The sequence below is a fragment of the Benincasa hispida genome, chromosome 10, assembly GCF_027475165.1.
Source record: "Benincasa hispida cultivar pf3 chromosome 10, pf3_genome.v1.1, whole genome shotgun sequence".
Classification (NCBI taxonomy): Eukaryota; Viridiplantae; Streptophyta; class Magnoliopsida; order Cucurbitales; family Cucurbitaceae; genus Benincasa; species Benincasa hispida.
The window spans coordinates 6,781,786-6,806,626 of NC_143487.1; the positions used below are offsets into that span (position 1 = coordinate 6,781,786).

The 24,841-nt window shown below is 30.6% G+C and overlaps 1 protein-coding gene and 1 long non-coding RNA gene across 2 annotated transcripts; one reads left to right on the plus strand and one right to left on the minus strand.

The window, feature by feature from the left end:
* The first annotated feature begins 600 nt into the window (after positions 1-600).
* LOC120088839 (G-type lectin S-receptor-like serine/threonine-protein kinase LECRK3) lies at positions 601-3,612 on the plus strand. The gene has a single exon (XM_039046283.2). It carries the CDS (start codon positions 1,022-1,024, stop codon positions 3,434-3,436), a length of 2,415 nt encoding a protein of 804 aa, XP_038902211.1. The 5' UTR covers positions 601-1,021; the 3' UTR covers positions 3,437-3,612.
* Positions 3,613-16,307: 12,695 nt separating this feature from the next.
* On the minus strand, positions 16,308-24,103 carry LOC150033070 (uncharacterized). Its single transcript, XR_016523704.1, has 3 exons — positions 23,818-24,103; positions 23,589-23,724; positions 16,308-16,546 (listed from the first exon to the last, which is right to left on the minus strand). It is a non-coding gene; the product is annotated as an uncharacterized LOC150033070 (long non-coding RNA).
* Between the last annotated feature and the right edge of the window lie 738 nt (positions 24,104-24,841).

The following is a 24,841-nucleotide window of genomic DNA, read 5'->3' on the forward strand; positions in this document are numbered from 1 at the left end:
CTCACTCCCACTATGTTGTTTTGACTACTATCAACCTTCATTGGCCACCTCCGACCACCACCTTCGACCATCGCGACTATCAGGTAACTTCACCCACCACCTCGGTTGACCACCTTCGACAACAATCACCACCAACTCCGACAACGCCTACTTCAAACGACCAACTTCAGTAACCATTATTTTAAATTATCAATTTATAGTACTGTATCGTCCTTTATAATAATTTGACATTAACAAAAACACTTTTAGTTTATTACAAACAAAACAAACTTGTTTATGAAAACACTTTTGAGAAAGAGTCACCAAACACATGAATATTTTTATTTTAAACAGTTTATCAAAAGTGCTTAAACGAAAATGATTTTTTTGAAAAATATTTATTTTTTCTAATGGTTTGTTTGGATTGACTAAAGGAATTTTTTTCCTAAAAATATTTTTATTTAATGTTTCAAAAGTTATTTTTAGGGGTTATTAAACATTTTAATATTTTTTAAAATGAAACACTTACATAGATGATTAGAGAAATTAAATTAAACTCTGATATGAAGAAAAATATATATATTTTCAATCCAGTAATTTATCTTAGTTAAAATATAGCAAAAAGCAAGGTTAGTCCATTTGGTAAATTTGGTAAATTTAGCTTTATGTGTAAATAATTTAACACATTTTCTATATTTTAAGATGCCCCTAAAACTAAAACCATTTAATTTATGGGGAGTGGTCAAGGTCGTAACTCGTAAGTGAGTATTACCATTCTTGCCATCCATCGTCGCTTTAAAGACTTCAAAATTCCAAGTCAACACTGAGACGACCAAAGTAACGTTGCCCTGTTTGTCTTCTTGAAACATTTCTGTCTCTGCCTCTTGGCCTTCCAGTTCCCACCATAACTTTCTTCTCAAACCTTCATTCAATCTGCCCCGCCATTCTCTCCTCAATTCTATTTCCCTCTCATCTTAATTACCCACTTCAATTTCCTTATGTAAATTCGAAAACTCTTAATTCTTAGCTGTCCTCTGCTTCCATGGCTTCCCTCTGCTTTCCATTCCCACCTCTTCTTCTGCTTCTGCTTCTTTTCCTTTCCCCAACCTCCACCGTTGCTCAGAAGCCAAACCCTAATATAACTTTAGACGCATCTCTCATTGCTCACAACCGCGATTCCTTCTGGTCCTCTGCATCTGGTGATTTTGCTTTCGGTTTCCTCCGCCAATCTGAAGGGGAAGACTATCTGTTGGCAATTTGGTTTAACAAAATTGCTCATAAAACCGTCGTTTGGTCTGCTAATCGGGACAAATTGGCACCGGAGGGATCTACCGTTGTACTTACAACAAGCGGCCAACTCGTCCTCAACGACCCTGTAGGCAACCAAATCTGGGCTGCAACTTTCTCAGCTACTAATCACTCTGTTTCCTATGCCGCCCTTCTTGACACTGGAAACTTCATTCTCGCCACTAACAATTCTAAAATTCTGTGGCAAAGCTTCGATTACCCTACCGACACGATTTTACCATCACAGATTCTTAACAAGGGCAACAATCTCGTTGCACCTTATACAGAAACGAATTACTCAAGTGGAAGATTTCAATTGGCCATGCAAACTGATGGGAATCTCATGCTTTACACCAGAAATTTCCCTACGGATTTATTAAGTAACAGTTATTGGGAAACTAACACTGTGAAATTCGGCTTTCAACTCATCTTCGACCTCTCTGGTTCTATCTATCTCATCGCAGAGAATAAAACCATTGTTAACACTTTGTCATCAAATAATCTCACAACCCAAAATTTCTACCAGCGAGCGATTCTCGAGCATGATGGGGTTTTCAGACATTATGTTTACCCAAAGAGGGGTACTGGAAGTAATTCGTCTTGGGCTGAAGCTTGGTCGGTATCCATATCCATTCCTTCCAACATCTGTATGGAAATTGGTGGAGGTACTGTCAGTGGAGTATGCGGGTTCAATAGTTACTGCATGCTTGGGAATGATCAAAGGCCATTTTGCACTTGTCCACCAGGCTTTGACTTGTTTGATCCAAATGATGTGACCAAAAGTTGTAAACCCGCTTTTCTCTCTCAAAGTTGTGATGAATCGTTTCCTGAAACAGATAACTTTGGTTTTGTCTCTATGGAAAATACGGATTGGCCTTATGGTGATTACGGGCATTTTCGACCAGTAACTCAGGATTGGTGCAGAAAGGAATGTTTGGTCGATTGCTATTGTGCGGCCGCCATTTTTAGAGATGGGAATTGTTGGAAGAAGAAGTTTCCACTTTCATTTGGGAGGATGAATTCTAGCGTGGGCGGAATAGCTTTTATCAAAATCAGGAGAGACAATTCTACTCTGCAATCTCAAAACCTTGACCAGAATTGCAGGAACAAAACTAAGGTAGTCATTGGATCAGTCTTGTTAGGAAGCTCTTCATTTCTAAATATCCTCTTATTATTGCTCACTTTATGGATTGGCTTTGGATTCAGTAAAAGAGAATCAAGGGCTATCAGAGGAGACCCTTTCATTTTTGGTGTGAATCTAAGAGCTTTTAGCTACGAAGAGCTCAACAAGGCCACAGGGGGATTCACAGAGCGGCTGGGAAGTGGTGCATTTGCTACTGTGTATAAAGGGACTCTTGATTTTGTGGAGAACAACTTGGTGGCAGTCAAGAAGTTGGAGAATATAATGAGTGAGGGAGAGAGAGAATTTAAAGCTGAAGTGAGCGCTATTGCTCGAACAAACCATAAGAATTTGGTTAAATTGATTGGTTTTTGCAACGAAGGAGAACATAGAATGTTGGTATATGAGTTCATGGAGAATGGGTCTCTTGCAGATTTCCTTTTTAGGCCTTCAAAACCAACTTGGTATTCTAGAATTCAACTTGTTTGGGGAGTTGCTAGAGGGCTAAGTTACTTACACGAAGAGTGTAGCACTCAGATCATTCATTGTGATATCAAGCCCCAAAACATTCTCCTTGATGGTTGTTTTGGTGCAAAAATTGCAGACTTTGGATTGGCCAAACTTTTGAAGAAAGACCAGACTCAAACCATGACTGCAATTAGAGGAACAAAAGGGTATGTGGCTCCGGAGTGGTTTAGAAGGCTACCCATTACGGTGAAAGTTGATGTTTACAGCTTTGGGATTCTATTATTGGAGATGATCGGTTGCAGAAAGAATTTCGAACTAGAAGCAGAAAATGAAGATGAAATGATACTGAGTGATTGGGTTTATGACTGCATGAAAGAAAGAAAAATGGAGAAGTTGATAAAGAATGATGAGGAAGCAGAGAATGATATGAAGAGAGTGGAGAAGTATGTTAAGATTGGAATTTGGTGCATTCAAGAGGAACCATCGCTAAGGCCATCCATGAAGAAAGTGATACAAATGCTTGAAGGTGCAGTTGAAGTTTCAACTCCCCCTGATCCATCTTCATTTATCAGTGCAATTTAGTAACAACATTGTCTCTTTTTCTTCTTCCATGTTGTATGAATAACCCAATGACTCAGCTGCATTATCATATACTCTACTCATGTACATAAATTTAAAACAAGACAAACAAATAAACAAAGATATGTCCTCTTTTAATTCCTACATTTTATAAATGGTTAAGATATCGTTTTAATCTACATTTTTTTGACTCATTACATTTTCAGATATGTACTTACAAATGTACAAATTTAGTAATTGACTGCCTTCCAATTTTTATTTTCATTGTATCTTTTCTTAAATATAAAATAAAAATTCTTAGAAATAACACTTTGTTCCTAAACATTCATAAAAGTAACAATTTAGTCCTTGAACTTTGATATATAACGATTTAGTCTATTTACTTTTAAGTTTGTATCAGTCCTTGAACTTTGGTATGTAACAATGTAGTCCTTGTACTTTCAAACTTGTAATAATTTTGTCCCTATCATCATAAAAATTCATTAAAATTTGATGTCAGTTTTTATTATTTTATGATGTAGAATTTGTATTTTATAAAATTATCAAGTCTCTAATCAATTTATCGATTTTATTTATAAATAATTCTCATTAAAGTTTCAAATTAATTTTTGCAATACGGACTAAATCGTTAAAAATTTTAAAGTATAAGAACTAAATTATTAATAGTATAATTTAGGGATTAAATTGTTATAAAATTAAAAGTTCAAAAACTAAATCGTTACAAATCGAAGTTTACGGACTCAATTGTTACTCTTATGAAAGTTGAGAGATTAAAAGTGATTTTCAATCGTATTTTTATTTTATCAAATTCAATAAAAGGTAAGTTCAAACTAACAATAAAAATTAATTTAAAAAATTTGGAAAGCAAACTAACAATAAAAATTAATTTTAAAATTTGGTTGAAAGCATAATTAATTATATTTTCTTTAATTATATTATTTGGAACGAAAAGGACAAAATAGCTCTGACATCTCCAAAATCTATCATTGTGTGTGCGTGTGCGTGCATGCATAGGTGTGTTTTGGTGATTAAAAAAATTACATTTTGATAACTCAGGAACTAAATACACCTATTTTTCAATATTTGAAAAGACTAAATTATATATTTTTTATTTTTTAAATATAAACCTAAGCTAGTTATTGACATATCTTCCCTCCACGAAGGTAGGAGGCTCGATCTCCATCATTAGACATTCTACCTTAAACCTTATCTTATACATTTGCATTATTGCACATCGAAAAATCAAGTAACAAAACCTTAAAATTGTCAAATTGTATCAAATTTCACCACAAACTATTAATTTTATTAAACAACACCTCAAATTAGATACATGTAACAATCTTAACCATAAAATATAAGAAGTGTTGCAATTTTTTACCTTCAAATAATTCTCGTAACGATAATTAGAAAAAATTCTCTTATGCATTTAATAAATTATAAAATATAACACCAATTTGTTGAAATCTAGGAATTTAATTTGAAAAAGTTGTGTAATAGTTAATTTGTGTATTGTTTAAATTTATGTCTTATGCAAAGCCTAATTTTATTGAAATGAAATAATTGATCCAAAATTTTACATGGTTTTTTTTTTTGGTTAAAAAAGGGAAAAATTGAATCCAATGCAAAAGTTGCAATACTTATTTAAGTCTATATGGTCTAATTTTATAAAACTAAAAACTTAGAGTCTAATTAATGAATACAAATTTGATAATTTTAGTGACAGCTTCTTTTCTTAAGGAGCTGTTTGATAGTCATGGAGTTAAGTTGGGTGGGCTTAAAAAGCTCATTCAGTGTTTGATGGCCGCTTAAATTAAAACAGTGGATTTTAAATCCACCGTTTTACTTACCTCTTTTCTCCCCTCGTTTCACTCGCCATTTGCAGCGTTTTAATTACTCTCCCTCTATCTCTCTCTTCCCATCAAGCATTTTCATTACTCATCTCCCTCTCTCTCTTCTTCCGCCGTTCGGTTTGTCTTCTTCATCTCATCTCTCCGTTCTCCTTCCTGCTCGAATGGGTTGTATTCCTCTAAGGCTTCATTTCATATTCGAATTTTCTTGCTCAACGATGCGTTTCTCTTCTTTGGTTTCTTTGTATGTCTATTTTTTTAGATCGGATGGATACGAACAATTTTCTAGTAGATCTAACGATATTTGGGTAAACCTAACCATTTTTTTGGTAGATCTAACTGCTTTTTTAGTATATATGAACGATTTTATAGTAGATCTATTTCTTTTTCCTGTTTAGATCCAATTTTTTTTTTCGATTTTCCTTCCATTCCATTTTTGGCGTCTTTTTATAGTGGATTTAGTTTTTTTTCTACGTTTCTCTTTCTTGCATGTTCGATTTTTCGATTTTCGTTGGCTTTGCACTTCGTTTGATTTCTGACTGTTTTGATTTAGCTTCTATTCCATTTTCGACATCTTTTTGACTTGCATGTTTGTGACTAACTAGGGTTTACTCCTATAATTTATTCTTCGTCCCTTACAATTTGTTTCCACTTTTATTTAAGGAGGTTGGGTAGAAATACTAATTCTTGCAATTGGACTAGTTTGAGGCTCTGAGCTAAACTGCACATGTTTCCTTACAAAATTCAATATATATATATTTTTGACAATATGTCATTTACATTTAATTGATGGACCCAAATTGACTAGAAGTTTCAAGTCTTTCAACCGCCTTACTTTTCTTTTCTAAAATCATCCCTCTTCTCAATTTATATTTAACATTTAACTTAATGGCCACTCCAAAGTTGACAAGAAATTCCAAGTCTCTCAATTGACCCGAGATCAACTAATTTTCATGGTCCGGTCTATGTATAAACCCTTTTATACAGGATATTTCTCCTCACTCACATGTCTTTACATGAACGATATGGTTCATATTGTTTGTAACGCTTACATCTCATGTAACAATTACAAAGTGAACTGTATCCACAATATTACCAGGATAAGAGACTCAACCTTCATCCATTTATTGTAGACGTTTTAGATTATTACTTGAACATGAATCACTTGTATGTCAACTATATGTTGTTCAAATGACATCATATAACCTTGGATCTTAATTTATTAGATTGAATTAATGCTGTCTAAATGTCAAATAAAATACCTCTAATTTTATTAGGTAAATAATTTGTATTAACATAAACTACAAACTATGAGATACAATGGATTTAAGACATCAATCCTAACAATCTCCCACTTGTCCAAAGCTAGTAAAATGTATCAACATACAATGAAAGACGAGTGGGAAAAAAAAGTATCAATATACTATACAATAAACTAGGACATATAATATACCTAATAAAATCTCCTACTTTTCCTAGTTTAGGTTCGTCATATCTTGTAGACCTATACCCTCCATGTGACTCTCAATTACTTTAGCCGTGAGAGCTTTTGTAAATGGATCAGCAATATTATGCTCCGAGGCAATTTTTGTGACAATCACATCTCCTCATTGTACAATCTCTCCAATAAGATGATACTTACGCTTTATATGCTTTCCACGTTTGTGGCTACGAGGTTCCTTGGAGTTTGCCATAACACCACTGTTATCACAATAAAGTGTGATGGGCAAGGACATATTTAGAACAACTTTCAAATTTGTGAGAAATTTTCTGAGCCATGCGGCTTCTTTAGTAGCTTTACAGGCAGCTACATACTCAGCCTCCATGATGGAATCCACAATACAATCTTGCTTAATGTTACGCCATGATATAGCTCCTCCATTTAGAGTGAACATTGATCATGATATGGACTTCCTTGAATCCTTATTAGTTTGAAAATCAGAGTCAGTGTATCCTGTAAGGATCAACTCCATAGCTTTATACACGAGTATATAGTCAGTAACCTACATCATTTCCAATGAGTAGGATATCGTCTACATAAACACAAGAAAAACTACTGATCTGTTGATGATTTTCTTGTAAACATAAGGTTCATTAAAATTTTGATCAAAGCCATAAGATTTGACTGCAATATCAAACACTCTATTCCAAGATCGAGATGCTTATTTCAATCCATAAAACGGGTCGATTAAGCTTGCAAATTTTTTACTCTTGACCTTGTTCAATGAATCTCTCTGGTTGGGTCATGTAGATTGTTTCGTTAAGATTACTATTCAAAAAGGCAGTCTTGACATCCATTTTCCATATCTCATAGTCATAATATGTGGCAATGGATAAGAGAATCCAGATAGACTTAATCATAACAATAGGTGAGAAAGTTTCTTCATAGTCCACTCCTTCAACTTGGGTATAACCCTTTGCTATTGGTCTAGCTTTAAAGGTTTGTACCTTTCCATCTACACCCAGTATTTCCTCTTGTAGATCCATTTATAACCTATCAGTTTTACTCCATCAAGTTATTCTAGAAGTTTCCAGACAGAATTGGAGTATAGACTCCATTTTTTAATTCATGACTTTGATCCATTCATCTTTGTCAACATCAACCATTGCTTTCTTGTTAGATGATGAATCCTCAATCTTATCATCTAATATGACAGTTTGAGTTTTTGTTAAACCCAAATAGCGAGTAGGTTGGGTTACAATCCTCCCACTACGTCAAGGCTCTTTCAAGACTTGAGAATGATGTGTTCAACTAGATGAAGCTATTGGGAATGTTTTAAAATTCGTAGTTTGTAAATAAGAAATGTATTCTATTCACAATAAATATATTATTAAGACTTCTTTTAATAAAGATGTTATTTAATTGAATTCATTCATAAATCCAATAAATTAACCCATGGCTATAACATGAATACTTAAGCTTTATGTAAAGACATAAAAGAGGATCAAGTTTTAGTATATAGCTAAAAAGATCTATAAGTATATGGATAGGGTTAGTTACCTTATCTTGGGGACACTATTGTATGTGGCCCACTTTGCATATTGATACAAACAATGTGATCCCAAAGTCGTTCATGTGGAGACATGGGGCATCCTAATACAAAAGATGTTTGCATAAGATCGGATCACGAAATAATCACTTTTCTTTATAACGACCGTTTACTGATAAAACTGACTATTTCAAATTGATGGCCTAAGGTAACTTGTTCTTAATCTTGAGCTAACTATGAACTCCTGTTTATTCAGAATTATCCTTTAATCTGCATAGGTGAGAGTGGTTCAACATCGTCGCTCAATAAGCCTCCCATTTTTGTTGTAAGATTGGATAGATAATTGAGAACATAGTCTTGCAAGACAGAACTCACTCCTACCCATCTTAGGGTTAACAGATAGGTTGTTCCCTTAAATATTGACTCATAGACTTGAACAAAGGGGCCCCACCCTTTCATGACTGGGAAGGATTCGGTTTATAGGTAGGACCATAAATCAATTATTCATTAGAGGATCAGTAGAGACTAAGGAGCAAGAGGTATTACAGAGGTAAAACGATAATTTTGATCTAGCTGTAAATACGAACGACATGTGAAGGATCGACTTACTAATTATGGTTAAATCAAGTAGATAGAAATATATATACAGTGAGGAGAGTGCAACTAATGAGCTATAGTGGTGTGTCTCAGTCTTTAACGAATATTGATTAATTCAGTTTAAAGAGTTTAGCCAATTAATCTCAAATCGTTGAAGTTCATGATATGTAGGTCCATTAGGTCCCTCTATTGTTCATAAAAGGATTAAACTTTAGAACAACATGTCTATCAAATTGAGTAACCTTCGAAATATATATATATATATATATATATATTACTATTTCTCAAGTTGAACGCCAAAATAGGTTTTTTTTTTCCTTTTCTTTTTGAAACTTTTTTCCCTCTTATTCTCATATTTTCACGAGTAATTTTGATTTACTTTAAGCTTAAATTAGGCCAAACCAACATATTCAACCTCACAAAAAACTCTCAATAAGTCAAGAAGACAGTGCGATTCAGGTTGAAAATGACAACTTAAGACCAAAATGGGTCTAGAAAAATGAAGGCCCAAGTCAACATGCTCAACCTCACAAAATGCAAAATGTGGCATGCCTCATGCATGTCTCGACCCGGTGAATCATCTTAAGTTCAAAATATAGCTAAAAAAAGATGAACAAAATACCAAACAGCCATGCCCAACCATATTAATTAAAAGATAATCCCAATGCAACTCCAAAATTCTATGGAGAAAGGCCTATGTCAACCACCTATAAGTACACCATGATAGTGGTAGGAAAAAGTAAGTTCATTCTGAAGGAACCCCTGTGAAGGGATCGTAGCAGAAACGGACCATTCCAATTCCCAATCATTTTCTAAAAGAAAACAATTTTAAGCACATGCATTTGGGGAAAAATTAAATCATACAATATGCGAAAAAAATTAAACAAAAAGGGTTTAGGAAAACTTACCCTTGAAGACATTCTTCAAACGAATCCCTCGAACACTATCACGAAGGAGTCCTCAGTATTCTCTGGTGAGAATCTAAGAGGTGTAGACTCTAGAGTGTTTTGGGATTGAGGGAGAAGGGAAGATTTGAGAGAAAAACCTTGGGAAAGCAAATAACTCCAAAAAAAAAAAAAAAACTTACAAAAGCAACTTTCTTTCTATCTTTTTTTTCTTTTGCAGGTTTAAGAAGGAGAGACCTCCACCACTTCTTACATGAGCTGTGGAGAGAAAAAGATGGGGAGGGAGTTGGAGGGAGTTGTAACTCCCTCCCTTTAATTAATTCAAAATTAAATAATTAAAAAATTATTTAATAATAAAATAATTAATAAATAATCTAATTCATAATTAAAATTATAACAAATATATAATAACCAATTTATTACAGTTATGCAATCATATGTTATATCATATATAACATATAACATATAGTTTAATATTGTATCATATACAATATATAAGGATAATTACAATTAGTAGTATTTTTAGGAATAATAACCAAATGTATAACATCATTTAAAAAAATTACAAATATAGACAAATCTATCAACGATAGACTTCTATCGTTGATAGACTTCCAAGTCTATCAGGAATAGACTTCTATCATTGATAGACTCTTACCAGTAATATGGTCTATCACTATTTAAATTTGGTCATATTTGCAATTTTTTTGACTATTTAAATTTGGTCATATTTGCAATTTTTTTTTACATTATATTATATCTACTAATATTTTAGATCTAACGTCTATATTTACAACTGTCCCAATATATAACCTATAGTCTCTTTTCTCTCTTTTATGGTATTTAATATAAATCATATTTACATTAAATTTTAATTATATGAATCTAATTCATATAGTTAACATTTAAATCATATTCAAACATTTAACTCCTCTCATAAATTCTTTATATTATAATATATCAAATAAATAATAACTCTCATAAATTCTTTATATTATAATATATCAAATAAATAATAATAATTATATCATATACAATTACATAAACTTAATTATATCATATATAATTAATTCCATCAATTAATTTGAATAATTCAAATTAATCCAAAAATTGATTCCCATAAAATCTGATGAGCTACCGAGAGGACCTCATGGACCTGTAGCTTGAAGCTTCAACAGTTCATGAATAATTAATTAAATTATTCACCATTCGTTAACTAGCAGGCACTCCACTAAAGACCAATAACCGCACTCTTCACACTTCAGATATATTTCTGTGTCCATTGTATATAACCAATCCACAGTATGATGACCTTCACAAATTGTTCGTAAGTACAATTAGGCCAATTTAACGTTTTCTCCTGTAGTTACATCTAACTTCTTAAGTACCACGGACTCCTATAATGAATAATAAATCAAAGTCCCACTATGACTAACCCCTCTCGGGCCAAGAGAGAGTGTGGTGTCACTATGTTCAAGCCCCAAATCAATCCTTAAGGGAGCAATTTATCTACTTTCCCCAACAATGGGGAAGGAGTAAATTTCGTCTTAAGTAGTTGTGTTCCCAACTCCCCAATCAGACGAATCCCCAAAATAGTAGGCATGTTGAGTTGGCAATCTGGCCACTCTCACCCATACAGACTAAAGGATCGCCTTCATAAGCAGGAGTTCACAACTCAAGTAGGATTCCAGTCGTGTTACCTATGGTCATCTTCATGAAATGGAAGTATTTATTAAGAACGGTATTATATAATGAGACTAGTCATTTGGTGGTCTGATCTTATACAAACTCCTTTGTATAGAATATTCCCGCTCATATATCTCCACATGAATGATTAGGATTAGATCATTTGTAGCATTTACAACAATTGTAACATCTACAAAGTGGGTCATACTCGTAATGTCACTAGGATAAGGTATCCATCCTTATCTATCTATTACAGACCAATTAGGTTATCATTTAAAACATGATCCATCTGTATGTCTCTATATACATGTTTAAGTTATGAGATAACCATGGAACTTAGTTTATTGGTTTGTGATTAATGTAACAAAAATTGGAATAAAATATCATATATTTTATTAAATAAACAATGAGTTTGTACATTACATTTACAGACTATAGGACCCTATGAAATTTTGGGCATCAAATCCAACACATGCTCAAACTCCCTACTTTTCGTTTTCTAACATAATCATCAATGCTTGTGTGACGAGCATCACACTAGTGTGTAGATCTTTCTATTTTGCCAGTCATATTCTTTCTTGAATTACAAATTTACCATTGTTGTCACTTGAAGGTCATGTACGTTTTCCCCTATCTGGTTCTTGACTTCAACACAAGTGAACATAGGTTTCGTTTTTTTTTTTTTTTTTTGGAAACATATATACAATGTATTTTCTTCCATATATGTGATTGACTAGTTTAGAAGTAGATATTTATAACTAAAAGTACATAGACTCAATTGGAATGAAGTCCAAAGTATTTGGACTAAAAATGGTATTTTTATCAACTTTCAATTTTGTGTTTATTAGACATTAATCTATTTAACCATTTTAAGTTCACAAATGACCTATCATACATAAAATTTGAAAATTTTAAGGTACCATTAACATAAAATTCAATTTTATATAATCGATCAATTAATCAAATTTTGAATATATCAAATATATATTGGATATAAAATTGAAAGTTCATGAACTTATTAAATATGTTTAAAATTTTATTCTATTAAACACAAAATAAGTAGTAACTTTCTGACTTTCTCTCTCATCATGAATGTAAGTACACGTTTCAATGTTGTCAAACAAGTCATTTCTTGAGATTTTATGCAAATTCCTTTAGTAAATGACTAAAATGTTCAAAAAAGAAAAAATTCATTTGATCTTTATATCTTTTTTAATTTTTATTCTAGTCCATAAATTTTGATTCCCAATTTTCAAAATATCTATAGTGGTATATGAATCGTATTTTAGAAAGATTTCATAAATACAATTTATTCTTTAGCTATATTATTTCTATTTCAATAAGTATCTATTTACATATCACAACCAATCAAAATTTTGGTTGAAATCTCGAAAATTCGGGATTTTAATAAGTTCAAAATTTTGATAGAAGGAGAATTTTGATTTTTCCTTGACTTCTCAAAATTTCTCGACATTTTGAAATTTCCATCAGAATTTTGAAATTTCAATTTTTTATTTTTTATTTAATTCTTTTTTTAGCAATTAGCTATGCCAACTTAAGAAAAGTACAAAAGAAAGTCTTTTTCTCTTTTACCATACAAAATCTTTATTTTCAAGAAATCATAAATTTTTATTCAAATATTTTTTATTGGTCATTTTCTCTCCAGCTTTATCTACTCGTAGATTTATATTTTTCTTAATTCTACCAGTATCTATCAATGTCACTGATCGATACTGATAGAAGTTTATTGTTTATTAGCATTTATTATTGATAATTCTAAAATTTTACTATATTTTATAAATATCTTGGTCCATTTTTCTATATTTGGAAACAACTTTTTTTTTTTTTTTTTTAGAGTTGAGCAACATAAAATATATATAGAACTATGACAACTTTTAGTTAAAAGGTACATGTTTCATCTGGCTTAAGTTTCGAGATGGTTGTTGTATTTTATTTAAAATTTTTATGAATACATTAAAAATAATTAAAAATAACTTAATAAATAATTTGATGAAATACAAAGTTAAGTGATAGAATTGAGTTATAGAAGTACTCTCAAATAACAATTGAATTGAATTGAGTGAGTTGAAGGATAAAAATAAGAAAATTGAATCTTGTTCATTAGAATTAAATGATGAAATTGCTAATTGAAAAATAAAATTATTGACTTGGAAACTAACCATACTTCCTTAGAAAAAGAAAAAGTTCTTTTATGGACAAAATTAAATTTCTTGAATATGATAGTCACGAGAAAAATAACCTTTTGCATATTCTTAAAAAGAAAGAATTTCTTGCTACAAAAGAGCTTGAAATTGCAAAATAAATTATAAAGAAATTTACTATAGGTGCTCGAAAATTAGATAAAGGTAAATCTTTAAATGACGAAAATAAATTATGTGAATGGAAATTGTTCTTCTAGTTCTACTATTTTTGGCTAGTTAAGTGTTTGTTCCACCTTTGTATTTTTTTGAAAAGTTTTGAGTAAAAGGGTATTGGGTTTGGAACATATCGTTTATCTTTTGGATGAAATTGATTAAATTTTTAGTAGATGTTCTTTTGCGCATAAGTTATGCATATTCTAGGAACTATATTGTTGAATAAAATTCATTTTGAGTTCATGTTTGTCTTATATTAAAAAGGTATGTGATCATTGAGCAAGTTGTTTGAAAGTGCTGTTAATTTTTTTTCCATAGGAGTATATATAAATTCGATTTACTTTTTTGATTCATTTTAGCATGTTTTGCTCAAAATTGGTTATGTTAATACTATGCTTATATTGTTTACTAATATGACTTTACTATTATTTGGTATCATTATTTATTCTTCAACAATTGATGTTTATTTTCTAATATTTGATATTTTGATATCTTAATTATTTGAATTACTTGAATGATTTTATCTCCTTGGTTTTACTTGATATTTCTTACTAAAAGAAGAGTGCTTAGTTTTACAGAGAATTAATACAATTTTATATATGAATTTCATTTTTGAATGAAATTAATTCTCTATATTTCTTTATTGTTGTGTATCCCTATTATGTACATTTTTATCCTTTTAAGGAGAATTACTATATTTGGAGTAAAACATATTTTGAAATTTTATTTGATATTTCTATCCTCAAGTTGAATTATGTGTTAAATATTTTTTATCCCTTATTAAGGGAGTGCTCAATTGATTTCAATAGGGGGAGAAATTTGTAAAATTGGTCTTTAAATCAAATTACTTGAGCTTAGTTGATTCTTTATGATGTTTCTTAAATTTACATTTTTGTTTCTTACTTTTACAGGCATGTTGATAAGGGGAGAATTGCCAAGTTTGTTGTGTCCATGTTTTTTTTTTTGGGAAAAACATTCATGTCTTTATTGTTTATTTTTCTTAATTATATTTTTTGATCGATTCTAAAAGGAGGAGAGGTGATAAGATAAATGAAAGCATGTTGGTACTGAACATTTTTGTTGCTTTTGAATTGAGAGTTGTTGTTATTGAAATATACATTATGTTCATGTTAATTGAAATTATATATGTGTGTTAATTGTGATTCAAGTTCATATTTTATAATACACACTTTGGATTTCATTTTCTGTGACTAGTTTGTCATCATAAAAAATGAAGATTGTTGGCTTTTTGGTCTTAATCTCAAATTAATTAATGTTTTGATGATAACAAACCTAAATTAATTTACTAATAATTTGAGTGTTTTGAATTGTTTATGCTGCGTAGAGCTCGAAATGATTCCAATGCATTTTGAATAACTTAAATTGGAGCTTAAATGAAGAAAATATAGTAGAAACAAGCCTAATGGAAAAATACTTGTGTGGATGACATAACGGCGATCAAATTAATCAAATTGGATTCAAAATGAAATTGGAGAAGTGACAAATGGTAGACTTTTGATTTTTGAATTGGTTTTAAAAAGAAAATGAATTTAATATTACTTTATATTTATGTCTAAGCTAGTTGTATACATGGTAAGCTTTTGCTTTTTGTTGGATTTTAAAAGAAAATATTAAAATAGTTTTTTTAAAAATATATTATTATATTATTTTTTGTTTGTGTCTAACTGCTAGTTGATTAAAAGAATAATAAATAAATAAAAATCTCTAACATTGATTTTCTTTTCAGGATCTAATGGTCCAATTAAAATGTGGTTTTCACCATTTTCCCCTCTTATCAAGCACCTCATATCCTCCACATTTTAACAATAATTACACATTTTTACGGTCCACAAAACCTCCATTGTTACTCTCTTAAAGCTTTCATTTTTGCTTTTCATCTTATTCTTGAGAGAGATATATTGTATTGTGAGGATCTATTTATTGAGAGTTCAAATTTATAAATCTACTCTTTAAGAGAGTTTTTCTCATCTTCTTCTTCATTTCCAAATCTATTGTAAAAGGTAATTCTTGAACCCATAACAAGAGAGTTGTAATGGTTTGAGAGTTGTAATGGTTTGATCCTCAATCGTGGAAAGGATCGAGTTTGTTCTTGCACTTGAAAAAAGGAACGTTGTAGCTGTTCGACTATAAGCCGTGGAAAGAGTCAAATTCGAATAACATATTTAAGAGAAGCTTGGTAAGTGGATATAGGCCGGTTATGCTGTAAGGTGTCAATTTATCTATCACTCTCTTATTTAATTTTGCAATTAATTTGTTATCATATTTTATTAGATTAAATTAATTATAATATTTATTCTTGAAATTTATTGCTCATATTTGTTTACTTTGATTGGTAATTCTTTAATTTGCACATCTTCTACCAATCATATTATTAAAATTAAATAGGATGCTTAAAAGTGTTAATTTTAATTTCTTGGCAACAAACTTGCTAATTTCTACTTGCTACTCTCGTGTAATTTTCAATCCTAACTCTCTTTGCCGTTAGTATTGAGCAATTGGTATTAGAATCATTTAATCAAAATTCAATTCAATTTCTCACAATTGGTTTCAAGTTCTTTTTCGGGGAGGAAGAGATCAAGACAATTTGTTATCATCTATACTTCTTTTGTTCATCATTGATTATTACTTCAGATCATTTTAATCTTCAAAAGAAGCATTTCTCCACCTATTCGTCCATGTCTAGTTGGTGGTCCTGGCAGTAACACGCAAAGGAGCGGAGTAAGTTCATTGGTCAGTCGTAATCAGCCTAGCACAAATAGGTATAGAAACTTTTCTAGAGAAGGTTAATTTTGTCCAAATTAATAGTTCATTTGATAACAAATATTCATAAAATGATATTTTAAATTTTCTTTAATGTCGAACTTCCTAAAAAAAAAATTATTAAAAAAAGGCTCCAATAAGGGAGCTCTCTCAACTAGAAATAGAGGAGCAACATAAAGCTTCCTCTGGTGATTCAAATGTCACTAATGAATCATTGCGTATGGCAAAGATTGAAAATAATCTTTCAAACTTGGGGACTACCACTAACTAGATCTAAAAATAATTTATTTTCATAATACTTTTAATTTCAAAAAAAAATAAAAATCTTTGTGTTAAAATCCTTGAAAGAATTATTCCTATTTTTGGAAAAATTGATTCAATTCAATTATTTCCAAGAAAAGATATGAAAAAATATCAAAAGAATTTGCTTCTCTTCATATAGGAGCCATTCAAGTTGCTTTAATACCAATGTTTAGATCGGGTCTAGATACATTTGTTCTTGCTATTTTACGGACAAGCGTCATAAAGATTTCTCAAATTTTCTATTAGGAATAATTGAGCCAAATTTGGCTAATGACTCTGCATATTTTAATTGCTTTCCAAATTATATGTGGCTCTTGACGATAGGGGTGTATATTGGCTGGTCGGTGTCGATTTTGGGAGAAAATCGGCATCGAAAACCGATAAAAAGGGGTGTAAAATTCATCCAACCATCGGTCAGGTTGGTTGATCGATTTGTTCGGTTCGGTATTTTTTTATTTTTATTTTTTTTTGTTTAAAGCAAAGCCAAGGTGAATGAAAATGAAAGATAAATTGATAAACTGTTATTGTTAGGTTAATATAATCAACAATTTTTTTAATTTTAAATTAATATCTTTTTATGAAAAAAATTAAATAAATCATGTAATGGGTTTGAAAATTAAGCAACATAAAAGATAATAATAAATCAATACTAAAGTAGTAGGCTTGGACTTAGGTTACTCGTAATGGGCTTGCTTTCATAGTTTTTTTTTTTTTAATATATATATATATATATATATATATATATATATATATATATATGCATTGGTCGGTTGGTCAATTTTCAATTTTTTTTTTTAAAAAAATCGAAAATTGACCGACCGACCCCTAGTCTTGATTGACTGACCTTAATTCGGTCGATTTCGACCGATTGGATCAATTTTTGATACTTTTATGTACATCCCTAGTCTTGATTGACTGACCTTAATTCGGTCGGTTTCGACCGATTGGATCAATTTTTGATACTTTTATGTACATCCCTACTTGACGATCCACACATTGATGTAAATTTAGAAGATGGAGTATAGAAATTAACTCTTTTATATAATGTTACTTACAAAGTTCTAACAACTACGATGGAACCCAACACTTTTACCATCATACCCCAAAGGGAAAACCATGCTAATAGAAACTAATCTTAACAAATCCTCAGTAAGCATTCCTAAAATGCTTTCATGGGATGAAATATCTAAAAATAAAAAATAGATTCTTGATGATGCTTTTATTCTTCCTAAAAAAGAGAAAGAACTTTCTCATATAATAGAATATGCTCATGCAAAAGTAGAAATAAAATTTGTAGAAGAACCCTTCAAATTTCCAAACTTCAAGAAAACATAAACCCTAAAAAGTTTATGAGTTCAAGACCGGGTATGTCCAGTATTCGAACTGAACTCCATCATAATCTTATTAGAAATATTTCTTTTAAAATTAAGACGGTAAAATTAGATCATAGTATTCCAAATATTCAATATGAGGAAGAAAGACATTAATTCTCCAACCCAAATAGATACGGAAGTAGGATCTTTCAAAAACCAGTGTTATTATTTCCGAATTCAAATTAAATAAAGAAGCTCTTCAAAAAGAATTTATGAAAAAAGAAAATAAGAAAGAAAGAATAGCCTTTTTTAAAAATTATTCTAAAAAAGGAAGAAATCCAATAAAGAAAAAATACTTTAAAACTTTAAAAACATTCCAAGAACATATATCCTTTTTCAGATGGTTCAATAAAAAACAAGATTTTAATCACCTCTGTACAATCAGAGAAAAAGAAATTTGGAAAACAATCTATAGAGGAGAAATCACGGGGGACAACCCTCCTATGGAAGAGGTAGAATTTAAAAGTTTTTATAAAGAAACAATTATTGGAAAACTCTTCCAATTAATTAAGGAATCCAATGAGCATAAAGATTTATTCTCAAGAGTATTCAAATTCAAAGTAATTTTTCTAATCGAATACTCTATTCTATAGTCGAACAGGTCTATAAGCTAGAAGACGTAATAAAACCTAAAAAATTTGAATAAGTGCAAAATTTATTTCACCCACCTGAAAAGGTGAAATTAAATACAAAGAAAGATAATATTTTGAAAGAAGTTGAAAAAAGAATAAAAATTCTAAATCTCAAAGAAGAAAGTACTAAATAAAATCTAACCTTTAATATCTTAAATGAAAGTGATACCGACTCACACATAGAAAAATTTGAGAAACTTCAAATTGACGAATTAACTTCAAATAATAAAATAAAAAAATAAAATATAAAGATCAAACAAATAAAAATGAAAAATTTGATTGGTATCGTAGGCCATCAATTCCCGACATGGGATATGAGCTAAGAAACAGATTTATTAGAAATACCGAGTTTGATGGTGGTTCTATCTATGTTTGGAACATAGGTGGAATGTCAGACTTCTTAATTATTGAAGTTCTAAATAAAATGCTAATGGCAATAGCTGCTTATGAATCAAATGAGCTTTTCAACCATGAAGTAGTTAAATTATAATCAACAATTTTCCAAGAAGTTTAAAATTATAGTAGGAGAACTGCTTAAATGATAAAAGTAGAGAAAATATTAAGACCCATAAATCAAAGATAAAAAAAGAAGAGAGTTATCGAAGTAGAAAATACTCTAACAATTGTGAAAGACGATAAATCCATCGATGGAGCCTCTACTTCCAAAGAGGTGAAAGAAGAAGTAGAAATACAAGATGTTATGTCTACATTGATTTATACCATATTAAGCTACTTCGCATCATCCAATGAAGTATGAAATGAAAATCAAAGAAAAATTCTAAAAAATTTAAGATGCTCAACAATGTGTAATTTCAAATGGTACAAAGATATGTTTATGGGAAGAATTTACTTACTCAAAGAATATAATGAAAGACATTGGAAGGAGCAATACATCGATGACCTTCAAAGTTTTATGGCAGAAACTCTTTCAATAACATGTTTGATCAAAACATAGACTTAACTTATGGTCATATAATAACCAAAATTATTGAATGTGGATTAGATATCTGTAATAAAATCAAGGTCCAAAAAGTCGCTAATCTACCCAAAATAGAAACGAAAACTTTTTGCTCTCAATATGGTTTTGAAAATCTAGAAGAACCAAACTCTTCAAAAAAAAAAAAAAAAAAAAAAAAATCTTTAAAAGATCCTATAAAAATTATAGGAATAAAAAATATCATAGAAAACCACAATTAAGAGAATATATCCCTTATAAACAAAAAGATATCACAAGAAAACCCTTTCAAACCAATTGAGAATAAAGAAAGAACAACAGTACTAAAAAGTAAGAAAACCAAAGAAAAGGTTCGTTGATACAAATGCAGAAAAGAGGGATATTATACTAATAAATGTCCAAATAATAAAAATGTAAATGAAATTGGTAATAAAGATTGTTATTTGAAATCAACTTCTCAAAATTATTCTAGTTCAGAAGAATCGAATCATCAAATACAAATTATGGAACAAATAGATTCTGAATTTTCCAGTAATGATGAAGTTTTCTATGAAAGAATTATAGCTTGTGGCTGTATCAATGTCCTGACCTCTAAATAAGAAGTTCTTTTTCAAACTATAGATCATATCACTGAAGATGGTCTAAAAGAATCATACTCAACTCTAAAGGATTCAAACCTCTTAAAAAGAGAGAGATTATGGAAAGAAATCTTGCATAAATACTGCAAACAAAAATAGAAAAGCCAGTATCTATAAAAGAAATTTGAAACCAATTGTCTAAAAAAGGAGATTGCTCAAAATCGTATAGACATTCAAGATATTAAGAAAGAAATGGCTTTAATAAAATTAAAGAAAATTCAAAACTCCAACTCTAAAAGAGAACCAAAAGAAGGAAAAGAATTTTTAATAAATCAAATTTCAAAGATTCATTTTCAAAAAAGGGTACTATCACTCTTAAAATTCAGGATTTTATAATTAAATTAAAAGGCTTGATAGATTCAGGAGTAGATCAAAATTACATATAGTAAGAATTGATCCCAACAAAATATTTTGAAAAAACAACCGAATCCTTAAGCAGTGCTAATGGACAATGGTTGTGTACATGTTTGCAATGAAGAATTTTGTTTCATCAATAATTTCTTTATCGTAAAGGATTTAAGACAAGAATTATTTTTGGGAGCACCATTTTTAACCCAACTTTATCCAATAAAAACAAAAATTACTTTTGAGTTCATCAGTCCAATACTTTCTCATGAAGTGTTAGGTATAAAAGAATTAAAAAATGAAGAAACAAAAAGAAAACAAAAACAAATTAAATTCTGAAAAGAAGAAATTAGTTATAAAAGAATTGAAGAAAATATAAAAGATTCATCCATTCGAAACAGAAGAATTACAATTAAAAATTGAAAAAGAAATCTGTTCAAATATACCAAATGCATTTTTGGATAAAAAGAAACATATAGTTGATCTTCCATATGTCAAAGAATCCAAAGAATCATATATCCCTACAAAGGCTAGACTTATTCAAATGAATTCTGTCCTACTAACTTACAGGAAATAAATTCAAGACTTATTAGACAAGAAGCTAATAAGACCTTCTATGTAAACAACGCAGTTGAAAAGGAGCGTGGTGTACTAAGGTTAGTCAATAATTATAAGCCATTGAACAAAGTTTTAGAATGGATTAGATATCCAGTCACAAATAAACAAGACTTACTTAAACGGATTTCAAATGCAAAAGTACTTTCAAAATTTGATATGAAATCGAGATTTTGGTAAATACAAATCTCAGAAAAAGATAAATAAAAACTGCTTTCAATGTTCCATTTGGACAATATGAATGAAATGTAATGCCTTTTGGACTAAAAAATGACCCATCCGAATTTCAAAAATTTGTGAATGACATTTAAGTTCTCTCTAAACATAGAAAAATATTTTACGCATCTCAATATCTTTATTGACATTATTAAAAGGAACGGTTTGATACTTTCCCTACCAAAAGTCAAAGTATTTGAAACCAAAATTAGGCTTTTGGGTTTTGAAATCCATTCGGGATTAATTAATCCCGTTAAAAAATTAATAGAATTTGCTTTAAATTTTCCACATCAAATCCATGAAAAAACTCAACTTCAAAGGTTTTTGGGCTGTTTGAACTATGTCTCTGATTTCATCCAAAACCTTAAGCCCATTTGCAAACCACTTTTTTAAAGATTTAAAAAGAACCCATCATCATGGTCAGAAAAGCATACCAAAGCTGTCCAAACAATTAAGACTTTAGTCAAATCAATTCCCTGTTTAAGTCTTATCAATCCAAAAGTTAAACAAATAGTACAGACAAATGCCTCCGATATCACTTATGGAGGAATCCTCAAACAATGTCTTGATAAGACCAAATCAATTATCTGATTTCACTTAGGGATCTAGATTGATACTTAAAAAAATTACTCCATAGTACAAAAAAATTAAAAAATAAAAAAATTACTAGCAATAGTGCTATGTGTTAAAAAATTCCACGGTGAATTAATCAATAAAAAATTCACCATTAAGACTAATTCAAGGGCATCTAAATTTGTTCTAGAAAAAGATGTTAAAAATCTAACGTCAAAGTAAATTTTTGCTAGATGGCAAGCCATTTTATCTTGTTTCGACTTTGAGGTTCTCCCTATAAAAAGAGAACAAAACCCCTAGCAGATTACCTCTTAAGGGAGTTTTTAATTCCATAACTCTCATCTCTCTCAAAACCTTCATCTCCTCCTCCAAAAGAAAAGAAAAATGAGGGATCAAAAGGCAATAGCCTATTCTTCATCTTCAAAGAGTAAAAACCCATCTTCTTTAAACACGACACCCTCTTCAATGAGTGCTGATCAATATGCAATGGAATTAGGGTTCACTTCTATAACCTGTTCTAGAACGAAATCCACTGGCATACGGCTAGGATCAACCATGGAGTCATCCACTCCACCTCCAAGGCCTCCTTTCTTTCTTGTTAGACCACCCACTGATGGTGTTACTCAATTAAGGTCCACTGCCTCACCTTCATAAATTCAGAAGTTATCAACTCCTTCTCCATCTACCTATTCTCAGGTTACTACGCTAGAAAAGAAGTTTGTACCTTGGTCAAAAATCAAAACATATTTTTCAAAAATCTCTTGCTAAAAATTAACCTATTATTGAACTAGAATATCAAGGTCTCAAGTTAGAAGAAACTATTTAAAAAATTTATCCTGAGGGCTTTAATTTTGTTCCTGAAGACCTCAAGAAAACAAGAATATTTTATGAGTTTATTTTGGTTGACACAAAGTTTGTCGAAGTAAGTCATGTTCCAGATATAAGTGATCCCTCAAGGATTGCTTATTCAGAATTTAAAATTTTCGAAGCCTTGAATCTAACCTATTAAAATCAAGGCATCTATACTGAAAAATCATTCTCTAAACCCTTCGTACCTCAAACATACTCATATTGGAACTACATAAGAGCCTGGTATAATGCTATGGGGTACTCAAATTATATCCATTCTTTGTTTATTTCTTTTTGTCAAAACGCATGCTGAAGGGATTGAATCCCGAGCGGAAGCATGTGAACGTCTTGCATTTCTTCTTTTTAGTTTAAATTGGAACAAAACAACAACTAAATAGAACAAAACAGAGGATAAACTTGTAGATCAACATGCTTAAAAGAGAAAAGAGAAAAGGGGAAGAAGCCTATCACATACCTTCATCGATTCCAAAACTCATCATGATTTCCTCGTCGTATTCTCTAGAATGATTCTCCAAAAAACAATAGACACCACCCTAATGTAGGGATCAGATCTCGCAGTGGAAGCCTTTCGACGAGGAATGCCTTGCATCCTACGATTCGATTTTACAAATTGTTACACTAAATAGATGAAATAAACACGTAAATTAGCATACTTTTAGGGAAAGGATTAGAATGATTCTTACCTTTGTAGATTTCCTAATGCTGTGAACAAGTCTCTCCAAGGTTCCAACGAACGGATCTTCAAATGGTCTTGATCACGAACAACTCTTTGAACGATCTTGGACACTACCACGAGAGAAACCTCGTTATTCTCCTAGGACTCCAATAGAGGATAGATGGTATCCAACTATTGAGAGAGGGAGAGGAGAATAGTATTTTTTGGAGAGTAGAGAGGCTCAGAGAAAATTATACACAATAACACTAGGAAGTTGTATATATGAGACTGTATTGTGTGTTTTGCAAAAGGCTATATAGGAAAGGTGAAAGTCTTTCCCTAATATATTTTTCTTTTCCTAATATATATTGTCATTTTCTGTAATTAATTAAATAACACTTCTTTAATTAATTAGCCCAATTAGATAACACTTATTTAATTTTAATTTGCATAATAATTAAATAACCAATTATATATTAAACCCAATTTAATGTATATATTTAATTATCATATATATCGCATGTATATATGTAATACCTCTCTATTAACTGATTCTTTATGAATCTAATTCACTTGAATTAATTAATTTGAATCTTAATCAAATATTACTTTTCAATTTAATTATAGATCATATACCTATAATTAATTATATATTAATCACATTAATATATAGTTGCCTCAAATTAATTTGAACAATTTAAATTATCCCTTTTAAGTATCCTCTAGTGAGCTAACGAGGGGACCTGGTGGATCTATAGATTAGAAACTCCAACAATATGAGATTAATTGACTAAACTCATTAACCAAATTAATCAATATTCGTTAACTGTGGGTACACTCCACCAATGACCCATAGCTGCACTCTTCTCACTATGAATATATTCCTGTGTCCATGGATATGAACCAGTACCAGCAAGTTAGTCCTTCACGAGTGTTCGTAACACTAACTGGGTCAACTTACCGTTTTACCCTTAGATTACCTCTAAGTCCTTAAGTACTAGTGTTCCTCTAATGAATAACCTGTTCATGGTCCAACCAATAAACCAAAACTC

Coding starts and splice junctions, on each gene's coding strand:
- LOC120088839 (XM_039046283.2), top strand. CDS start 1,022: ATGGCTTCCCTCTGCTTTCCATTCCCACCTCTTCTTCTGCTTCTGCTT.